This window comes from Cynocephalus volans, chromosome 10, assembly GCF_027409185.1.
Source record: "Cynocephalus volans isolate mCynVol1 chromosome 10, mCynVol1.pri, whole genome shotgun sequence".
NCBI lineage: Eukaryota > Metazoa > Chordata > Mammalia > Dermoptera > Cynocephalidae > Cynocephalus > Cynocephalus volans.
In genome coordinates, this window is record NC_084469.1 from 110,295,322 (window position 1) to 110,313,726 (window position 18,405).

Sequence of the window (18,405 nt, forward strand, 5' to 3'; positions counted from 1 at the left end):
GATGTATATACATACATACTATTAGGTCGTATGAGAACCTTTTTCGGCTGCGCCCTATCATGGCGCTGGCTACCCTTCTCTCCCACCTTTTTCCTTCCCACTGGCACCACAATACCTTCCCGCCGGCGCAAATTGCATGCCAATCAGCACAGGCTCACTGCTCCTGGCCCCTTAGCAACATAATCCATCCAATCCCCAAACGCCCCGTGTCCCCTGTAAACCTATCAACTCTCTTCTAACCCTATAAAACAGATGTACTCGCTAAATAAATCAGAACTTCTCTGGCGAGCTGCCTTGCATTTGTGCCTCATCCTTTCATTGGTGCCGAAACCCGGGAGGCGGGATTGTCCACTGTGGGCCCCGTCTCCGTCTCAAACAAGGCGGCTCGCCCTGGTCCACCTTTTCGGGAGCTGGCTCTTCACACTCACCACCGCTTCCACCCTTGGGTAAGTCTCCCTTATAGGGCTGCCACCCTCTTCTGGGCTACAGCGGAGCAGTTATCGACCAACAAGGCTCCGACACCCTTAAGAGATGTAAAGTTACACCCCATTAAGACCTTTACGGTTGTGGCGGACCCTCCGACTATCCACTTCCTTCTCTCCAGGAGCCTTTGAGCATGAGGGTTCAGGGTGGAGGCTCCTTTCTGCGTCTCTCTCTCTCTCTCTCTGGACACTAAAACGGGTTCCAAAAATCCTAGTACTAGGTTCCTCATGGCCTCCGGCACTGTGCCTCCTCGGAGCTTGAAGTGTGGGTGACGACCCTCACTCTCCTCCTAATCCGGTTCCTATAGAACCTCCGTCGCTCACAAACTCCTCAGGGGATGCCTCCTGGATTTTGCTGACCCACTTCCGGCCCGGGGATTCATTTCCTCATTTTCTCTTTTTCTCTTCCTCTTGATTTCCTTATCTCTGTCCACTTCACAATGGGAGCCTCCTCATCCCTTCCGGAAGCCTTGCCCCTCAAATGCTTACTCAGAAACCTTACTGTACTCTCCCTTATACCAGATATTAAGCCAAAGCTCTTGATCAGATTTTGCACTCAAGATTGGCCCCAGTACCCGCTGGACAACAAAAACCATCGGCCTTTTGAGGGATCCCTAGACCCAGACCTCCTTCACAACCTTTTTAACTATTGCCAGCGCCTCAAAAAGTGGAAGGAGATCCCCTATGTCGAGGCCTTTCACCTCCTCTGACAAAATGCCCATCTTTGTTCTTCATGCTCTCCCTCCCAAGTCCTCCTGGCCTGTAAGTCTCCACCCCTTCTTGACCCTCCTACTTTCGATCCTGTGGACAAACTACCCACATACCGCCCGCCTCCCTCTGCTCCCACTTCCCCTTCCGCCTCAGTTTCCTCTCCACCATCTTCCATTTCAGCTTCCCCTTCCACTCCAATTCCACAGCTGCCCCCTGTTTCCCCTCCTCCCGCAAAACCTTTTAGTCCTCCACGGACTAGATCACAGGGGCTCCCTCCGGTCCCTCCCACTATTGCACTGCTTCGAGAGGTGGCTGGCCCAGAAGGGGTAATCAGAGTTCATGTACCTTTTTCCATCTCTGATCTCACACAATTAGAGAAGAAACTGGGCTCCTTTACCACTGACCCCACCACCTATGTTAGGGAGTTTCAGTGGATCCTGCAGGCTTACAGTCTCACACACCATGACATATACATGTTGATAGCTAAAACTCTCCTTCCTGAGGAGCGAAGGCGTGTATGGGAATTGGCCCGAGCCCATGCAAATGAAACACACAGGACTAATCCTAACCACCCTACAGGTCCCAATGCAGTTCCAGAACAGGATCCCCAATGGGATTATAACACCCCTACTGGCATAAATTCCCGTGATGTTTTTGCTTCCTGCCTTGTAGCCGGCCTCAAACAGGCTGCTCGAAAAGTTATAAATTTCGAAAAGGTACAGGAAGTAATACAAAAAAAGGAAGAAACCCCTTCCGAATTTTTAGACAGGTTAACCAAGGCCCTTCAACAATATACCAATCTAGACCCAGAAACCCCAGACGGTTGTCATGTTTTAATGACCTATTTCCTAGCCCAGAGCTACCCTGACATTAGGGCTAAATTTAAAAAGCTAGGCTTGGTTTTCAAGATGGCGGCGGCTGCGGCGGCTGGCACGGAGTACCTGAGGTGAAAAAGGCGGCCACTGGGCCTCAGGCAGCCGGGAAACCTGTGGACCTTCCTCTCGCCATCTCTTAAGGGAGGACTGCTGCTGCTGACCGGTCGTGGGGGGTGACCGCCACTTTGCCCCCTGGCAGGAGAGGCTGCCTCATTTACAGGCAACAGCTTTGAAGTGTGGAGCAGGAAAAGAACTGTTTCTTAGCTGCAAAAGCGAGTCTCGAAACAGGGAACACGGCGCCAGGGCTGCTGTGGATGCAGCCAGGATCCTGGAGGCCGGGGCCGCGCTGAAGGCGGCCAGCTGCCCTATTCAGGATTCAAGGTTTCAGGCCGGCATTAAAGAAGATTCCTGAGAGCGCCCGAGCCGCACCGCGACTGAATAGCCCGAGGCGGCAGCGGCCGAGAACTGGGAAAGGCGGCAAACCAGAGACAGAGAGCGAGCACCCGACCTGGCACAGCACTGTGAGTGATCCCTGGCATAGCTCTGTTCGGGGGGTGCATGCCCACGCGGCTCCCGCCTGCACCACCAGGCCACTCACCGCCAGGTGCTGCCTCCATTTTCCCAGGTGCGGGCAGCTCCGCCCTGCTCGGCCATAACTGAGCCCTCCCACTTGCTTGGCCTGGCGCCGCGCTTTCCGGAGCCTGCGTACCGGCCTCGGCTCCAACTCCCTCCGCGGTTCTCTGGCGGGGCTGGTGGCAGGGGTGTCCCGGGCCAGAGTCGGGAGGGCAAGGTAGTACCCGTCACTCCACCATACCCTGGACTCCGGCCCCAGGTAAACTCCCTGTTACTGGGAGGCAGACACCATCTCTGCGGCCACCAGTTTGGAAAAAAGCCTAACGAATTTCTGGTTGGGAATAGTGTGGTAGGAGAGTTCCCAGGTCCGCTTGAACCGGCCGGAGACCAGGCTGCAGGTGGGCGCTAGACTCGGTTTATACTGGGGGGATACAAAGGTGAACAAGACCCGAGAAAGATCTACATAGTGCTACAAAGGCACACAGAGAGACCGGTCGTCTGTGCCCAGCAGAAACCTGGTAGACTTCCTGGGCGAGGCGGTGCCGAGCAGGGTCTTGAAGGCCCAGCTGATAGACGAGGGGTGCAGAAGACACGCCCCAGCCCAGCACAGTGCGCACAGAGTGGGGAGACGTGCGGCCAGGGAGGCGGAGACTCGACAGAAACCACACACCCGGTGGGGTCGCCACTGCACGATCTAACAGCCTGGGCCAGAGCACCCGGAACAGGGAGAAGTCCTGCATGGGAAGTGAAAACTCAACAGAGATCACACACCCTGTGGTACGTGATCCACCAGCCCAGCAGAGTCCAAGCTGACCAGAAAGGTGGCTCCCCGGAGAAGCCCAAGACCCGAGGCAACCACACACACAAGGCACTAGAGGCCAACTGAGCAGTCACGGAGGGAGCCATACCAAATTGGCAACCACAGCAACATCCTAGTTAGTCATTGGTCTTAAACCGGTGAACTGTGAAACCCCCGGCCACAATGAATAAACACCAAAAAAAAGATACCAGAAATACAAAAAATCAAGAAAGTACACCACCAAAAGTTAATAAATCTCAAACTCTAGATCGTATAGAACAAGAAGCCCTTGAAATGACTGACAAGGAATTTCGAGTGATAATTCTAAGGAAACTGAATGAGATACAAGAAAACTCAGCTAGACATCATGATGAAATGAGGAAAAGTATACAGGATCTGAAAGAGGAAATGTACAAGGAAATCAATGTCCTGAAAAAAAATGTAGCAGAACTTGCTGAACTGAAGAAGTTATTCAACGAAATAAAAAACACAACGGAGAGTTTAACCAGCAGGCTTGTCGAAGTTGAAGAGAGAACCTCTGAACTTGAAGATGGGCTGTTTGAAATAACACAAGCAGACAAAAAGAAAGAAAAAAGAATCAAGGACATTGAAGAAAATCTGAGAGAGATATCAGACAACCATAAGCGATCAAATATCCGAGTCATGGGTATTCCAGAAGGGGAGGAAAATGGAGATTCCATTGAAAACATATTCAACCAAATAGTGGCAGAAAACTTCCCAGGTATAGGAAAAATCACAGATCTTCAGATCCAGGAAGCTCAACGATCTCCAAATGTATTCAACCCAAAAAGACCTTCTCCAAGACATGTCATAGTCAAATTGGCAAAACTCAGAGATAAAGAGAGAATCTTAAAAGCTGCAAGAGAGAAGCGTCAAATCACCTATAAGGGAGCCCCAATCAGGTTAACATCAGACTTTTCATCACAAACCCTAAAAGCTAGAAAGGAATGGGATGATATTTTCAAAATACTAAAAGACAAAGATTGCCAGCCAAGAATACTCTACCCTGCAAGGCTATCCTTCCGAAATGAGGGGCAAATAGTATATTTCTCAGACAAACAAAAACTGCGGGAGTTCACTACCACAAGACCACCCTTACAAGAAATCCTCAAGGGAGTACTGGGTTTGGTTCCTGAAAAATAACTACCACTGCCATAAAAACCCAAGAAAAATCTAAACCCGCTAGTATAATAAAAATGGCATTCATGAAGAGAAAACAAGCTAACAAAAACACTATCTACAACCTAAGGAACCAACAAACACAGAAAACAAACAGTAAATCAGAAAGCAAGGAACAAAAGACACCTAAGACAACCAAACAACCAATAAAATGCTAGGAATAAATCAACACCTTTCAATAACAACTCTTAATGTAAAAGGCTTAAATTCCCCAATTAAAAGACACAGACTGGCTGACTGGATCAAAAAGCAGGACCCAACTATATGCTGCCTACAAGAGACCCACCTCACCCATAAAGATTCACACAGACTAAGAGTGAAAGGATGGAAAAAGATTTACCATGCAAACAGAAAAGAAAAACGAGCTGGAGTAGCTATTCTTATATCTGACAAAATAGACTTTAAACTAAAAACCATAAAAAGAGACAATGAGGGACACTACTTAATGATAAAAGGACTGATCCATCAAGAAGACATAACAATCATAAATATGTATGCACCCAATGTTGGAGCAGCCAGATTTATAAAACAAACTCTATTAGACCTAAAGAAGGTAATAGACACTAATACCATAATAGCAGGGGACCTGAACACCCCACTGTCAATATTAGACAGATCATCTAGGCAAAGAATCAGTAGAGAAACACAAGATCTAAACAAGACTCTAGACCACTTGGAATTGGCAGATATCTACAGAACATTCCACCCAACAACCTCAGAATATTCATTCTTCTCAGCAGCACATGGATCATTCTCCAGGATAGATCACATATTAGGTCACAAATCAAGTCTCAATAAATTCAAAAAAATTGCAATTATCCCATGTATCTTCTCAGACCACAATGGATTAAAACTAGAAATTAATAACAAACGAAACACTGGAAAATATACAAACACATGGAAATTAAACAGCATTCTACTTAATGACATATGGGTCCAAGAAGAAATCAAGCAGGAAATCAAAAAATTTATTGAAACTAATGAAAACAATGATACATCATACCAAAACCTGTGGGATACTGCAAAAGCAGTATTGAGGGGAAAATTTATCGCATTAAACGCTCACTTCAGAAGAATAGAAAGATGGCAAGTGAACAACCTAACACTTCACCTTAAAGAACTAGAAAAACAAGAACAATCCAAACCTAAAGTTAGCAGACGGAAAGAAATCATTAAGATCAGAGCAGAACTGAATGAAATTGAAAACCAAAAAACAATTCAAAAGATCAACGAATCAAAAAGTTGGTTTTTTGAAAAGATAAATAAAATTGACAAACCATTAGCATGGCTAACAAAAAAAAGAAGAGAGAAGACCCAAATAACCAAAATTAGAAATGAAAAAGGCGATATTACAACTGATTCATCTGAAATACAAGGAATCATTCGAGACTACTATAAACAACTATACGCCAACAAATTTGAAAATCTGGAGGAAATGGTTAAATTTCTGGACACACACAAGCTCCCAAAACAGAACCGTGAAGATGTAGAAAATTTGAACAGACCAATAACAATAAAGGAGATTGAAGCTGTTATCAGAAGGCTCCCAACAAAGAAAAGCCCAGGACCAGATGGATTCACAGCAGAATTTTACCAAACATTCAAACAGGAATTGACACCGATTCTTTACAAACTATTCCAAAAGATTGAAACGGACGCAAATCTCCCAAACTCATTCTATGAAGCAAACATCATCCTGATACCAAAACCAGGTAAAGATATAACCAAAAAAGAAAACTACAGGCCAATATCCTTGATGAATATAGATGCAAAAATCCTCACTAAATTACTAGCAAACAGAATACAGCAACACATACGTAAAATTATTCATCACGATCAAGTGGGATTCATCCCAGGGATGCAAGGTTGGTTCAACATACGCAAATCAATAAATGTGATACACCATATTAATAAACTCAAACACAAGGACCATATGATCATCTCTATAGATGCTGAAAAAGCATTTGATAAAGTTCAGCACTCATTCATGACAAAGACCCTCTATAAGTTAGGTATAGAGGGAAAGTATCTCAACATAATTAAAGCCATATATGCCAAACCCACAGCCAATATCATCCTGAATGGGCAAAAGCTGAAAGCTTTTCCTTTAAGAACAGGAACTAGACAAGGATGCCCACTCTCACCACTCTTATTCAACATAGTGTTGGAAGTACTAGCCAGAGCAATCAGAGAAGAGAAGGAAATAAAGGGCATCCAGATTGGAAAAGATGAAGTCAAACTGTCCCTGTTTGCAGATGACATGATCCTATATATCGAACAGCCTAAAACCTCTACAAAAAAACTGCTGGAATTGATAAATGATTTCAGCACAGTAGCAGGATACAAAATCAACACACAAAAATCAGTAGCATTTCTTTTCTCCAATAGTCAACAGGCAGAACGAGAAATCAAGAAAGCCTGCCCATTTACAATAGCCACCAAAAAAATAAAATACTTAGGAATTGAGTTAACCAAGGAGGTGAAAAATCTCTATAATGAGAACTACAAACCACTGCTGAGAGAAATTAGAGAGGATACAAGAAGATGGAAAGATATCCCATGCTCTTGGATTGGAAGAATCAACATAGTGAAAATGTCCATACTACCCAAAGTGATATACAAATTCAATGCAATCCCCATCAAAATTCCAAAGACATTTTTCTCAGAAATGGAAAAAACTATCCAGACATTTATATGGAAGAATAAAAGACCACGCATAGCCAAAGCAATGCTGAGCAAAAAAAATAAAGCTGGAGGCATAACACTACCTGACTTTAAGCTATACTACAAAGCTATAATAACCAAAACAGTATGGTACTGGCATAAAAACAGACACACTGACCAATGGAATAGAATAGAGAATCCAGAAATCAACCCACACACTTACTGTCAGCTGATCTTTGACAAAGGCACCAAGCCTATTCAGTGGCGAAGGGACTGCCTCTTCAGCAAATGGTGCTGGGATAACTGGATATCCATATGCAAGAGAATGAAACTAGATCCATACCTCTCGCCGTATACTAAAATCAACTCAAAATGGATTAAGGATTTAAATATACACCCTGAAACAATAAAACTTCTTAAAGAAAACATAGGAGAAACACTTCAGGAAATAGGACTTGGCACAGACTTCATGAATATGACCCCAAAAGCACGGGCAACCAAAGGAAAAATAAACAAATGGGATTATATCAAACTAAAAAGCTTCTGCACAGCAAAAGAAACAATTAAAAGAGTTAAAAGACAACCAACAGAGTGCGAGAAAATATTTGCAAAATATATATCTGACAAAGGATTAATATCCAGAATATATAAGGAACTCAAACAACTGTACAAGAAGAAAACAAGCAACCCGATTAAAAAATGGGCAAAAGAGCTAAGTAGGCATTTCTCTAAGGAAGATATACAAATGGCCAACAGACATATGAAAAAATGCTCAACATCACTCAGCATCCGGGAAATGCAAATCAAAACCACACTGAGATACCATCTAACCCCAGTTAGGATGGCTAAAATCCAAAAGACTATGAACGATAAATGCTGGCGAGGCTGCGGAGAAAAAGGAACTCTCATACATTGTTGGTGGGACTGCAAAATGGTGCAGCCTCTATGGAAAATGGTATGGAGGTTCCTCAAACAATTGCAGATAGATCTACCACACGACCCAGCTATCCCACTGTTGGGTATATACCCAGAGGAATGGAAATCATCAAGTCGAAGGTATACCTGTTTCCCAATGTTTATCGCAGCACTCTTTACAATAGCCAAGGGTTGGAACCAGCCCAAATGCCCATCATCGGATGAGTGGATACGGAAAATGTGGTACATCTACACAATGGAATACTACTCAGCTATAAAAACGAATGAAATACTGCCATTTGCAACAACATGGATGGACCTTGAGAGAATTATATTAAGTGAAACAAGTCAGGCACAGAAAGAGAAATACCACATGTTCTCACTTATTGGTGGGAGCTAAAAATTAATATATAAATTCACACACACACACACACACACACACACACAAAAACGCGGGGGGGGAAGAAGATATAACAACCACAATTATTTGAAGTTGATACGACAAGCAAACAGAAAGGACATTGTTGGGGGGAGGGGGGAGGGAGAAGGGAGGGAGGTTTTGGTGATGGGGAGCAATAATCAGCCACAATGTATATCGACAAAATAAAATTAAAAATAAATAAATAAATAAATAAAATTTAAAAAAAATAAAAAATAAAAAATAAAATAAATAAAAAAAATAAAAAGCTAGAGCAGGGGCCCGCTACTCCTCAGACTGAAATTCTTACGGTGGCTTTTAAGGTTTTTCATAATAGAGAGGAGGAAAAGGAACGCCGCAAGCAGAGAGCTGATCAGGCAAATTTTCAGATGCTTGCACAAATAATCCAAGGACAGCCGCAACCCAGGAGTCCACAAACCCATAAGTCGCCCCCTGGAACCTGCTTTAAATGTGGAAAAGAGGGAAATTGGGCAAAAGCCTGCCCCTCTCCTCGGCCTCCAACCACTCCCTGTCCCAAATGCCACAAAAGGGGCCATTGGGGATCTGATTGCCCTGCCACCCGAAGGGGAGAGGGGCCAATCACCTCACAATCTAAGCCCGACCTGTTGGGACTAGCAGGAGAAGATTGATGGGGCCTTGGGTCTCTGTTTCCGACCATGACCATCACGACACAGGAACCCAGGGTGCGGCTTGTGGTGGATGGGTGCCCCATTTCCTTCCTCCTAGACACTGGAGCCACTTTTTTGGTCCTGAGGGAGTTCTGGGGCCCAACTACACCTTCCACCTCTCCTATTGTCGGGGTAGGAGGTAAACAGATTTTCCCTCGTAAAACCCCCCTATTAACATGCACAATGCAAGATGTTTCCACACCCTTCTCACACTCCTTCCTTGTCATGCCCCAATGTCCCATCCCTCTACTGGGAAGAGACATTCTGTCCCTTCTCAGGGTTACGATCAGCATCACTCCCATGCCTCGCCTACCACACAGTGTTTTATAGCACTCCTGGCCGACGACTCAGACTCACGGCCTCCTTTTCCAACATTAACTGAGCCTGTCAACACAGTCGTCTGGGACACGTCAAGCCCCTCTACTGCAAAGTGTTCTCCAATACACATTAGGCTTAAGGACCCCACAAAGTTTATATGCCAGGCCCAGTATCCCCTGACCACCACAGCCCTTCTTGACCTTTGCCCCATCATTCAGGATTTACAAAAAAAGGGCCATCTCCGGCCCACTCACTCGCCTTTCAACACCCCTATACTAGCTGTAAAAAAACCTAACGGGACCTATCGCTCGGTGCAGGATTTGCGCCTCATTAACTCCTCAGTCATCCCTATCCATCCCTTAGTGCCCAATGTCTATACCCTCCTTCCTAACATCCCAGCCACCACAACCCCTTTTTCGGCTTTGGATTTAAAGGATGCTTTCTTCTCTATACCTCTAGCTCCAAGCTCTCAAGATATTTTTGCTTTCACTTGGACTGATCCTCACACCCGACACTCCCGACAACTTACTAGACTGTTCTCCCACAGGGATTTCGGGACAGTCCTCACATCTTTGGCCAGGTTTTAGCCCAGGATCTCACTGATTTTTATGCCAACCACCCCGATTCCATGCTTCTTCAGTATGTAGGTGACCTTCTCTTGTGCAGCCCCTCGTGGGAGCAATCTCAAACAGATACCACTCACCTATTAAATCACTGAGCTAATAAAGGATATCAGGTCTCCCCACACAAAGCCCAAATTTCCCAGTCAATGGTAACCTACCTCGGCTTTCTCCTTTCCCCAGGGAAAAGGTCAATTATGCTTAACAGAAAACAACTTCTCATGGACCTTCCCATTCCCCAAAGGCTGAAATATTGTCATTTTGGGGATTAGCTGAATACTTCAGAGCCTGGGTCCCAAATTATTCCCTCCTGGCCAGACCTCTGTATAACCTAACTAAGGGTCCCCCTGATGAACCCCTACTCTCCTCCCCCCACCATCCCTTTTTAAAATTGCAACAGACCCTTGTTCAGGCACCGGCACATCATCTCCCTGATCTCTCTAAACCTTTCTTCTTGTTCGTCCATGAAAGGGGCGGACAGGCACTCGGGGTGTTGGGACAAAATTATGGACCCACCTTTGCTCCCGTAGCATCCCTTTCTAAGCAGTTAGAGCTCACCGTCCGTGGATGGGCACCCTGCATAAGGGCCCTAGCTGCCGGACAGCTCTTACAAAAGGAGGCATACAAATTAACTTTCGGGGCACCATTAACTATCCTTTCCCCCACCACTTAAAGGATCTCCTGACATACAAGGGACTTCAATCCCTCCCTCCGTCCAGGGTTTTGTCCCTTCTCACCTCCTTCCTCAAAAACCCTGACATCACCTTTCTTCCATGCCCCCCCTTAAATCCTGCCACTTTACTTCCCATACCTTGTCCTTCAGGTATAGGCACCCCTTCCCATGATTGCCTGGAAGCCCTAGAAAACTTCCTGCCCTGTCACTCCTCTGTTTCAGAAGGACCTCTCTCTCATCCCGATTACATTTGGTTTACGGACGGTAGTTCTTTCAGACAGGACTCTGCCCATTATGCAGGATATGCAGTAACCTCTCTCACCGAAATCATAGAAGCCAAACCCCTACCCCCAGGCACTACCAACCAACAGGCTGAGCTTATAGCAGTTACAAGAGCCTGTATTTTAGCCCAAGGTAAATCCCTCACGCTTTACACCGACTCCAAATATGTTTTCCACATCCTGTTGTCCCATTCTGCTGTGTGGAGGGAACAGGGGCCTACTCAGCACAAAAGGAAACTCAATCACTAATTCATCCCTTATCACCAAACTTATAGAGGCCTCTTGTCTGCCCAATGGTTACCTGGTAACCATTTTACTCCCTGGATTCACATTTCTAGATTAAAACCAGACACCTGGAACCTCGTCCCCACCGGCGTCCAGGATATCTCAGAAGAGTCCCAAGGCTCCCCTCCATCTACTCCTTCTCCCTCTTATTCTTGTACTCCAGACCCATCTAATCCCCTGAAATTGCGATTTTCCCGCATTCCTGCCCTTCCTCTCCTCAACCACAAGGATGCTCCCTTTTAGTATTCTTAACACTTTTAACATCCTCCTCCTCTTTCTCTTTATACTTCCTCAAAGTTCCTCTTCTTCTCCATCTTACGTATGGATATTTAAGGTGAGAGAGTCATACACACACACAAAAAAACACCAAAGTCACCCATTTGGCCGCTACTGCAGACTGCTCCATCAAAGGTTGCTCCGAGGCTGTCACTATCACTCTTTCCAATTCCAAGTTAGTTAAACAAGCCAACCACCCTTACCTTTGCTTCCTCTTTGATCAGACCCGCAATTACTGCCGCTGGTGACCTGACACCTATGGCGGCTGTCCGTATTGGTCATGTAAGATCCACTAGGGGTTGGGGTATATGGGACAGCCTACTGGTAGGAGACTTTTTCAGTGTGATGGCAAACGACAGTGTTCTTTAACCATCCAGGACCCATGGGAGAGCCGATGGGCTACCAGGGTCCTTGCTTCTGTTTACTGTAATGGCTATGCTTCACACCCCTGCGGAACTTTTGAAATATCCCGTGAGTATGTTCCTCTTCACGACCCTATATCTCTTGTCTCTACAGACATAAAACATCATGAACAGAACATCATATCCTCTTTAGAAAATGCCCCTTCCCTTCATGCCCAGGGCTCCCCTATATATACTTGGTTACAGATCATCTCCGATACCCTGTCCTTTTTAAACCAGATTGTTCCATCCATTTCCCCCAGAAATTGCTTTTTGTGCACCTCCTTGGCTCGCCCCCTGCTTGCCACTGTCCCAGTCAACAACACCAACTCACTCCTTCATTCAAACCCTTCCCAGGCCCCACTGCCCTCTTCACCCCTACCCAATGTTCCTTTGTGGGAGCCTGAGGACGGCAACCACACCCTCCTCCCTAGAACATGCCTTTGTGGCCCCACTATTTCCAAATCTTTCAATGACTCCTTTTGCCAATACAGTCTGAACCTCACAAATACCACTCATGTATCGCCTGGAACCTTTTTTTGGTGCAATGGAACCCTTATCACCACTTTCCTCTCCAACATAACTTCTCCTTGCCTTCTCGTAACTGTTGTTCCCCAGCTCACCCTATACACCAGCTCAGAAATGTTTCACCTTCTTAATCCCCCAGACCGACAGAAAAGAGCGGCTTTCCTCCCTATCTTGGTTGGTATGTCTTTAACCATTTCCGTCGCCAGTGCCGGCCTCTTGGGAGGAGCCCTGGGCCACTCTCTGTGGGCTGTCGAGATATTAAATCCAAGTTAGAAAGGGCCCTCGCATCCATGGCAGAATCTCTAACCTCCCTACAAAAACAAATAACTTCTTTGGCCCAAATGACCTTCCAGAACAGGAGAGCCCTTGATCTGCTCACAGCGGAAAAAGGTGGCACCTGCCTCTTCCTAAGAGAAGAATGTTGTTATTATATTAACGATTTGGGTGTGGTAGAAAATAACATCATTAAACTCACTGAATTAGCTACCAGCCTGCATGCCCCACCTGACTCCAGCCCATTCTCCTCTCTAATGTCCAACCATCTCCTAACCTGGGTTTGGCCCATCCTTGGCCCCCTCTCTGTAATCCTTCTGGTATGCCTTTTCTTACCTTGTATACTCAAGTTTTTACAAACCCAAGTGGGCAAAATTTCTAACCGGACTTTTAACCAGCTTTTACTTAGAAACTACCAACTCCTAGCTACTGATGAACCCTCCGCCTCTTCTCAGAAACTCCTCACCACATGCTGATGAAACATACAGGACGCAATGGATTGCCTTCCTAGATGCCCTTTCCTCCGACACCTGGCTACTACACCCGGTTTTTACACATCAGGAGTGGACTCAACAGATTATCGACTTATGGCTGCAGGGAACTTTCATCCATTTCACCTCCCAGGAGGTTCTTTTATATTCCACCATATTATGGGGTCTCCTGACCATATTCCTCCTGACACTCCAACCCCTTCCCAAATGACGCCCCCTACCAGCAGGAAGTAGCCAGAGAGAAAAAGGACATCGCCCCTATTCTAACAAAAAGGGAGGAATATTAGGTCGTATGAGAACCCTTTTTCAGTCGCGCCCCATCATGGCGCTGACTACCCTTCTCTTCCACCTTTTTCCTTCCCGCCGGCACCACAATACCTTCTCGCCGGCGTGAATCGCACGCCAATCAGCGCAGGCTCTCTGCTCCTTGCCCCATAGCACCATAATCCACCCAATCCCCAAACGCCCTGTGTCCCCTGTAAACCTATCACCTCTCTTCTAACCCTGTAAAACAGATGTACTCGCTAAATAAATCGGAACTTCTCTGGCGAGCTGCCTTGCGTTTGTGCCTCATCCTTTCACATACATAGATACATATATAACAGACATTTGTTCCTACTAGATCCCTAATAATACTGATTTGTATAACTCTACAAATATTTTTTGTAAATTCTAATGTAATGAAGAGTTTAATTTTATTACTATGAAATAAGTCAAAGTCATTCAATTAGTAGAACATGGTCACCACCTGAAAGCTGTAAGATTACTAGAGAGAAAGAAACATGGAAACAAAAATGTTCCATCAACTTTCCAATGGCAGAAAGAACAATCAGAATTCTAAAAAGTAATCTATGTTTAATAGAACATGGGTTGCCCTAAAAAACGTTTAAAAGATTTTATCTAAAATCCTAATCTAAACACAACTTTGAAGGAGACTAGAAAATATACTGTAATCTTGTCTCCTACTTATGACATATTGCCAATTCATTTCCTTCTTCAGGACATATTTCCTCAACATAACTCAGATGAACTTATACCTCTTAAACATTAATGAAGGAATATACATTTAAATCATATTTTTAGAAATTAAATAGATATATCTGCATATTCTATTACTTATGTGATATTGTGAAAATACACACTTGGTCTTAGTCCCTGTCCTGTGATATAAAACCCTTGAAATTCTTAGAATCTCCAATGTGCTGTCTTTTCATATGCTAATGATTTGACTGATGGCTGGCAGCCCCTCAGTAACTTCAGGATGGGGGTTGATCCCCAGAAAGAGCAATGCAAGATCACTGGGTTGGGACTTTCAGCCTTCCCGACCACCCCCAACCTCTGGGGAGAGGAGAGGGTACTGAAGAGTAAGTTGATCACCAACACCCAGTGATTTAATCAACCATGCCTATGTAATGAAGTCTGCATAAAAACCTCAAAGGACTGGGTTCTCAAACTTCTGGATAGCCGAACACGTGGAGATTCTTGGAAGATGTCTTGGAGAGTGGTGCACCCAGGGAGGTCATAGAAGCTCCACACCCTTCCCTCCACACCTTGCGCTATGCATCTCTTCCTCTGTATCCTTTGTAATAGCCTTTATAATAATCTGGTAAACACAAGTGTTTCCCTGAGTTTGGAGAGCAGCTCAGCAAATTAACTGAACCCAAGGAGGGGGCTGTGGGAACCTCGCCTTGTAGCCAGGCAGTCAGCACAGGTAAAACAACCTGTACCTAGTGATTGACATCAGAAGTGGAAGAGGGGGGAACAGTGTTGCAGACTGAGCCCTCAAGCTGTGGGATCTGACACGATCTCAAGGTAGATTGTGTCAGAATTGGAGGATAACCAGCTGATGTCTGCTATGGATCTGGTTACTTGCTTGCTGTTGGGGAGAAATCCAGACACATTTGGTCACAGAAGTCAGTGTTATGTACTGACGATTTTGCTGTGAGAGTAGAGGAAAGGCAATTTACGTTTCTCCCTCTTATGTCTTGTAACTCCATTATATAGAAATCCAATTGTCTCTTTATTTATTCACATTTGACTCCTTACATGCAAGTCCTTATTCTAGGTGCTCCAGGGTACACCTATATATGTGTCCTAATCTCCAGTACCCCATAGTGATGCAGGAGCTTCAAAATGAATAGTTAAAAAACTAAATACAAACATTTCTGAAATTTAGAATTTTAGAAAGTGATGCAAAAACTTTAAGTGTATTGTTTTAAAAACTTCAACACAAAAATTTCCAAAATTGAAGATTTAACATATGGTTAGGAAGAGTCTCTGCTTCTAGAACTGGTTATTTAGGACTAAATATGGATTCATTAATCAGATGAAGAGTTCTAAATATATGAGTACTGAGTACTCAATGGAATGACTTGGAAAACACAGTGGAATCCCTTTGTACTACAGATTTTGAGAAAGAGAATTTAGATTCCTACATGTCCACAATGTCTAATATTATTTTAGCCTAAATACAAAACCAAGGAAAAATGCAGAGAAAAAGCTTTCTCCTAAAAACAATATGATACCAAAATAAAAAGGATCTATGAAAAAGTAAAACTATATGCTATGTGCAGCACAGTTTTGGAACTGAAAGTCACCAGGGAGATTCCATGATTACTGTAATAACTAATTGGATCCATTAATGATTTATTTAGCTGTGGGTATTATACCGTAAAAGTAATGTTAGCATGATTTAAAAGTCACAGTAAGAATACATATCCAAATAATCCTTGACCAAATTTCATATTTTCTCTGTGGTGGAAAAGATTTTCCTAATATGATTTTCCTATCACATTGTATTTTCCAGCCCATTCTTTTTTTCAGCCCTCAGTACCTTGTAGTATTTACCAATTCTTTCACACTTATCAAAGGAAAAAAAATCAACAAGTCACGTTTCTACAGAATGGCTTTCTCTGACTAACTTTCCATTACACATATAAAATGATGATAGGCAGGACACTGCTAAATTCTAAGAGTAAATACATACAAACTTAATTCAGAGCAAGAAAATTAATTTCATGAGAGAGTACTTTACCTTGCTATCAGAATCTGAGTCATCAATGGATGAAGGCCATGAATCATCAGAGTCACATTTGTCAGAAAGCCTTTGGAGCAAAAATATACAACAAAAATTAGTGGGTTCATTTCTCAAAAAAAGAAAAAAAAATCTGGTGAAAAGTTGGCTATCTGTATATTAAATAATATTTTATGATATAATTAAAATTACACATATGTTTTAAAAAGCTTTTACTTATTTATCTCTGCTTGCACCTCTCCCAGCCTATGAGATATTCAGTGAAGACACAGTCTTAGTCCCATAACAAAGAGTGGCAGAAATATATTGGCAGATTCTAAAAATAATTTGTTTTCACATATTGTCTGTCCTGTAGGCTAAACTGAAACTCCAATTTATGGGTGACATTAATTTTTTTTTGTTCCCTGAACTGAAAAAACCATGATCACCTAAAACAAGGTAGAGAGATACACTGTCCCTTCATTGTCTATCCCCAGCTCAGAGTCTAATCTGTGTAGCTCAAAAACCCCAGGCTTGGTTCTGCAGCCTGGAAACCACCTATTAAGAAGGTTTCATTGCTTCCCTTTGCCTTTCCCTTCCCTTCATGTGGGAAGGTGTTTCCCCTGAAACACTTAAGATATTTGAAAGTTTATTGTATATAACTTAAAGAACAAATGTATATGTTGTTGTAGGGAATAACCTTCCCAGAAATACTAAAACATTAAAACTCAAAAAGCCCAATTATTTTCCCTAGATAAGTCCTGCCTTATTCAGGTCCACATAAACCAGCAAGTACCTAAAAAACATAAAAAAGCATCCTAGTGCTCTCTCCCTGGGCACCCAGATACCCAAGGAGAAAGACTACTGAAAAAACAGAGTCCTGATACTGTCCCTCTAGCTCCCTATTTACTAATTATCTTCCTTGCTATAGGCTCCTACTCCCAGATCTTTCTTGTGCAGGGCTCAGTGGCAGTCTCTAACCTTTACACACCTTCAGCCTATGAAGGCACAGATTCCTGAAACAAGGATGGGCTCAAATGACCAAGAGCAGAAGCTTTCTATTTCCCTACTCCTGGAAAACAAACTAAATGGAGTCTCAGTCATCTGCCACCATCATAGGCATGTTTCCAACTACCCAACTGAAGCTCCATGACTGATTCAGCCAATCTGACCCTTTCCCTACTCTAGTGTATGTGGGAAGGACAGCAGTGAATTTCAAAAGGAGATGGAAGTGAGGGCATTGCTGCCTTGGGCCGTAGATCTATGTAGTTGGGTGACCCCCAGTCCCCCCAGTTCTTGAGTACTAAGCCACCCCATATAAATTGGAGTGGAAGCAGATTATACCACATTCCTATCTGCTGTAGAGGCTCTCCTAAGTGGGAGAAATTATTTAAACATATTTCAATATAACTAAATTATATAATTTATATTACTTATTAATTATAAATAATAAATTCTGTTATAAAACTATAATTTACTATAAAATCATACAATTATGTAATTAAGTTATTTAAACATATTTCAATATAAACCTTGTGTAATTGGAGGAATGGACAAACGTCAAAGAAAAAAGCAGCAACCTGTCGAGGACTCACTTGAACCCCCTATTATGCATTTCTAGAAAACTCCCAACATCCTGGTCCTCCTTTCCTGTAATTTATCTTCATCAAACTTGCTGTAAACTGCAATATTCTGATCTGTTTTCAAAAACGCTTATTTCTATCCAACCCAATATTGTTCCTCTTCAAACATGGCCTTTCCCTGCTAATTCCATTCTTATCTTCTTCCATTGGGTTTACTAGGCCAGTATTAAAACAACTACATACAGGATGATAAAGGAAGATTACTGGGCTTAGAATTTAATCATCTTGTTTCAAATCTCATTTCTTTTACTTACTATAGCCAGATAAATCACTTTAT

At 43.6% G+C, this 18,405-nt stretch overlaps 1 protein-coding gene across 1 annotated transcript in view; it reads right to left on the reverse strand.

Moving 5' to 3' along the window:
- The window catches only part of LOC134387676 (ankyrin repeat domain-containing protein 26-like), a 209,311-nt gene that overhangs the window by 174,535 nt on the left and 16,371 nt on the right, over positions 1–18,405 (reverse strand). Inside the window, 2 exon segments of the mRNA XM_063110074.1 lie at positions 11,983–12,097; positions 16,507–16,576. Of these exon segments, the coding sequence (XP_062966144.1) occupies positions 11,983–12,097; positions 16,507–16,576 (185 nt within the window).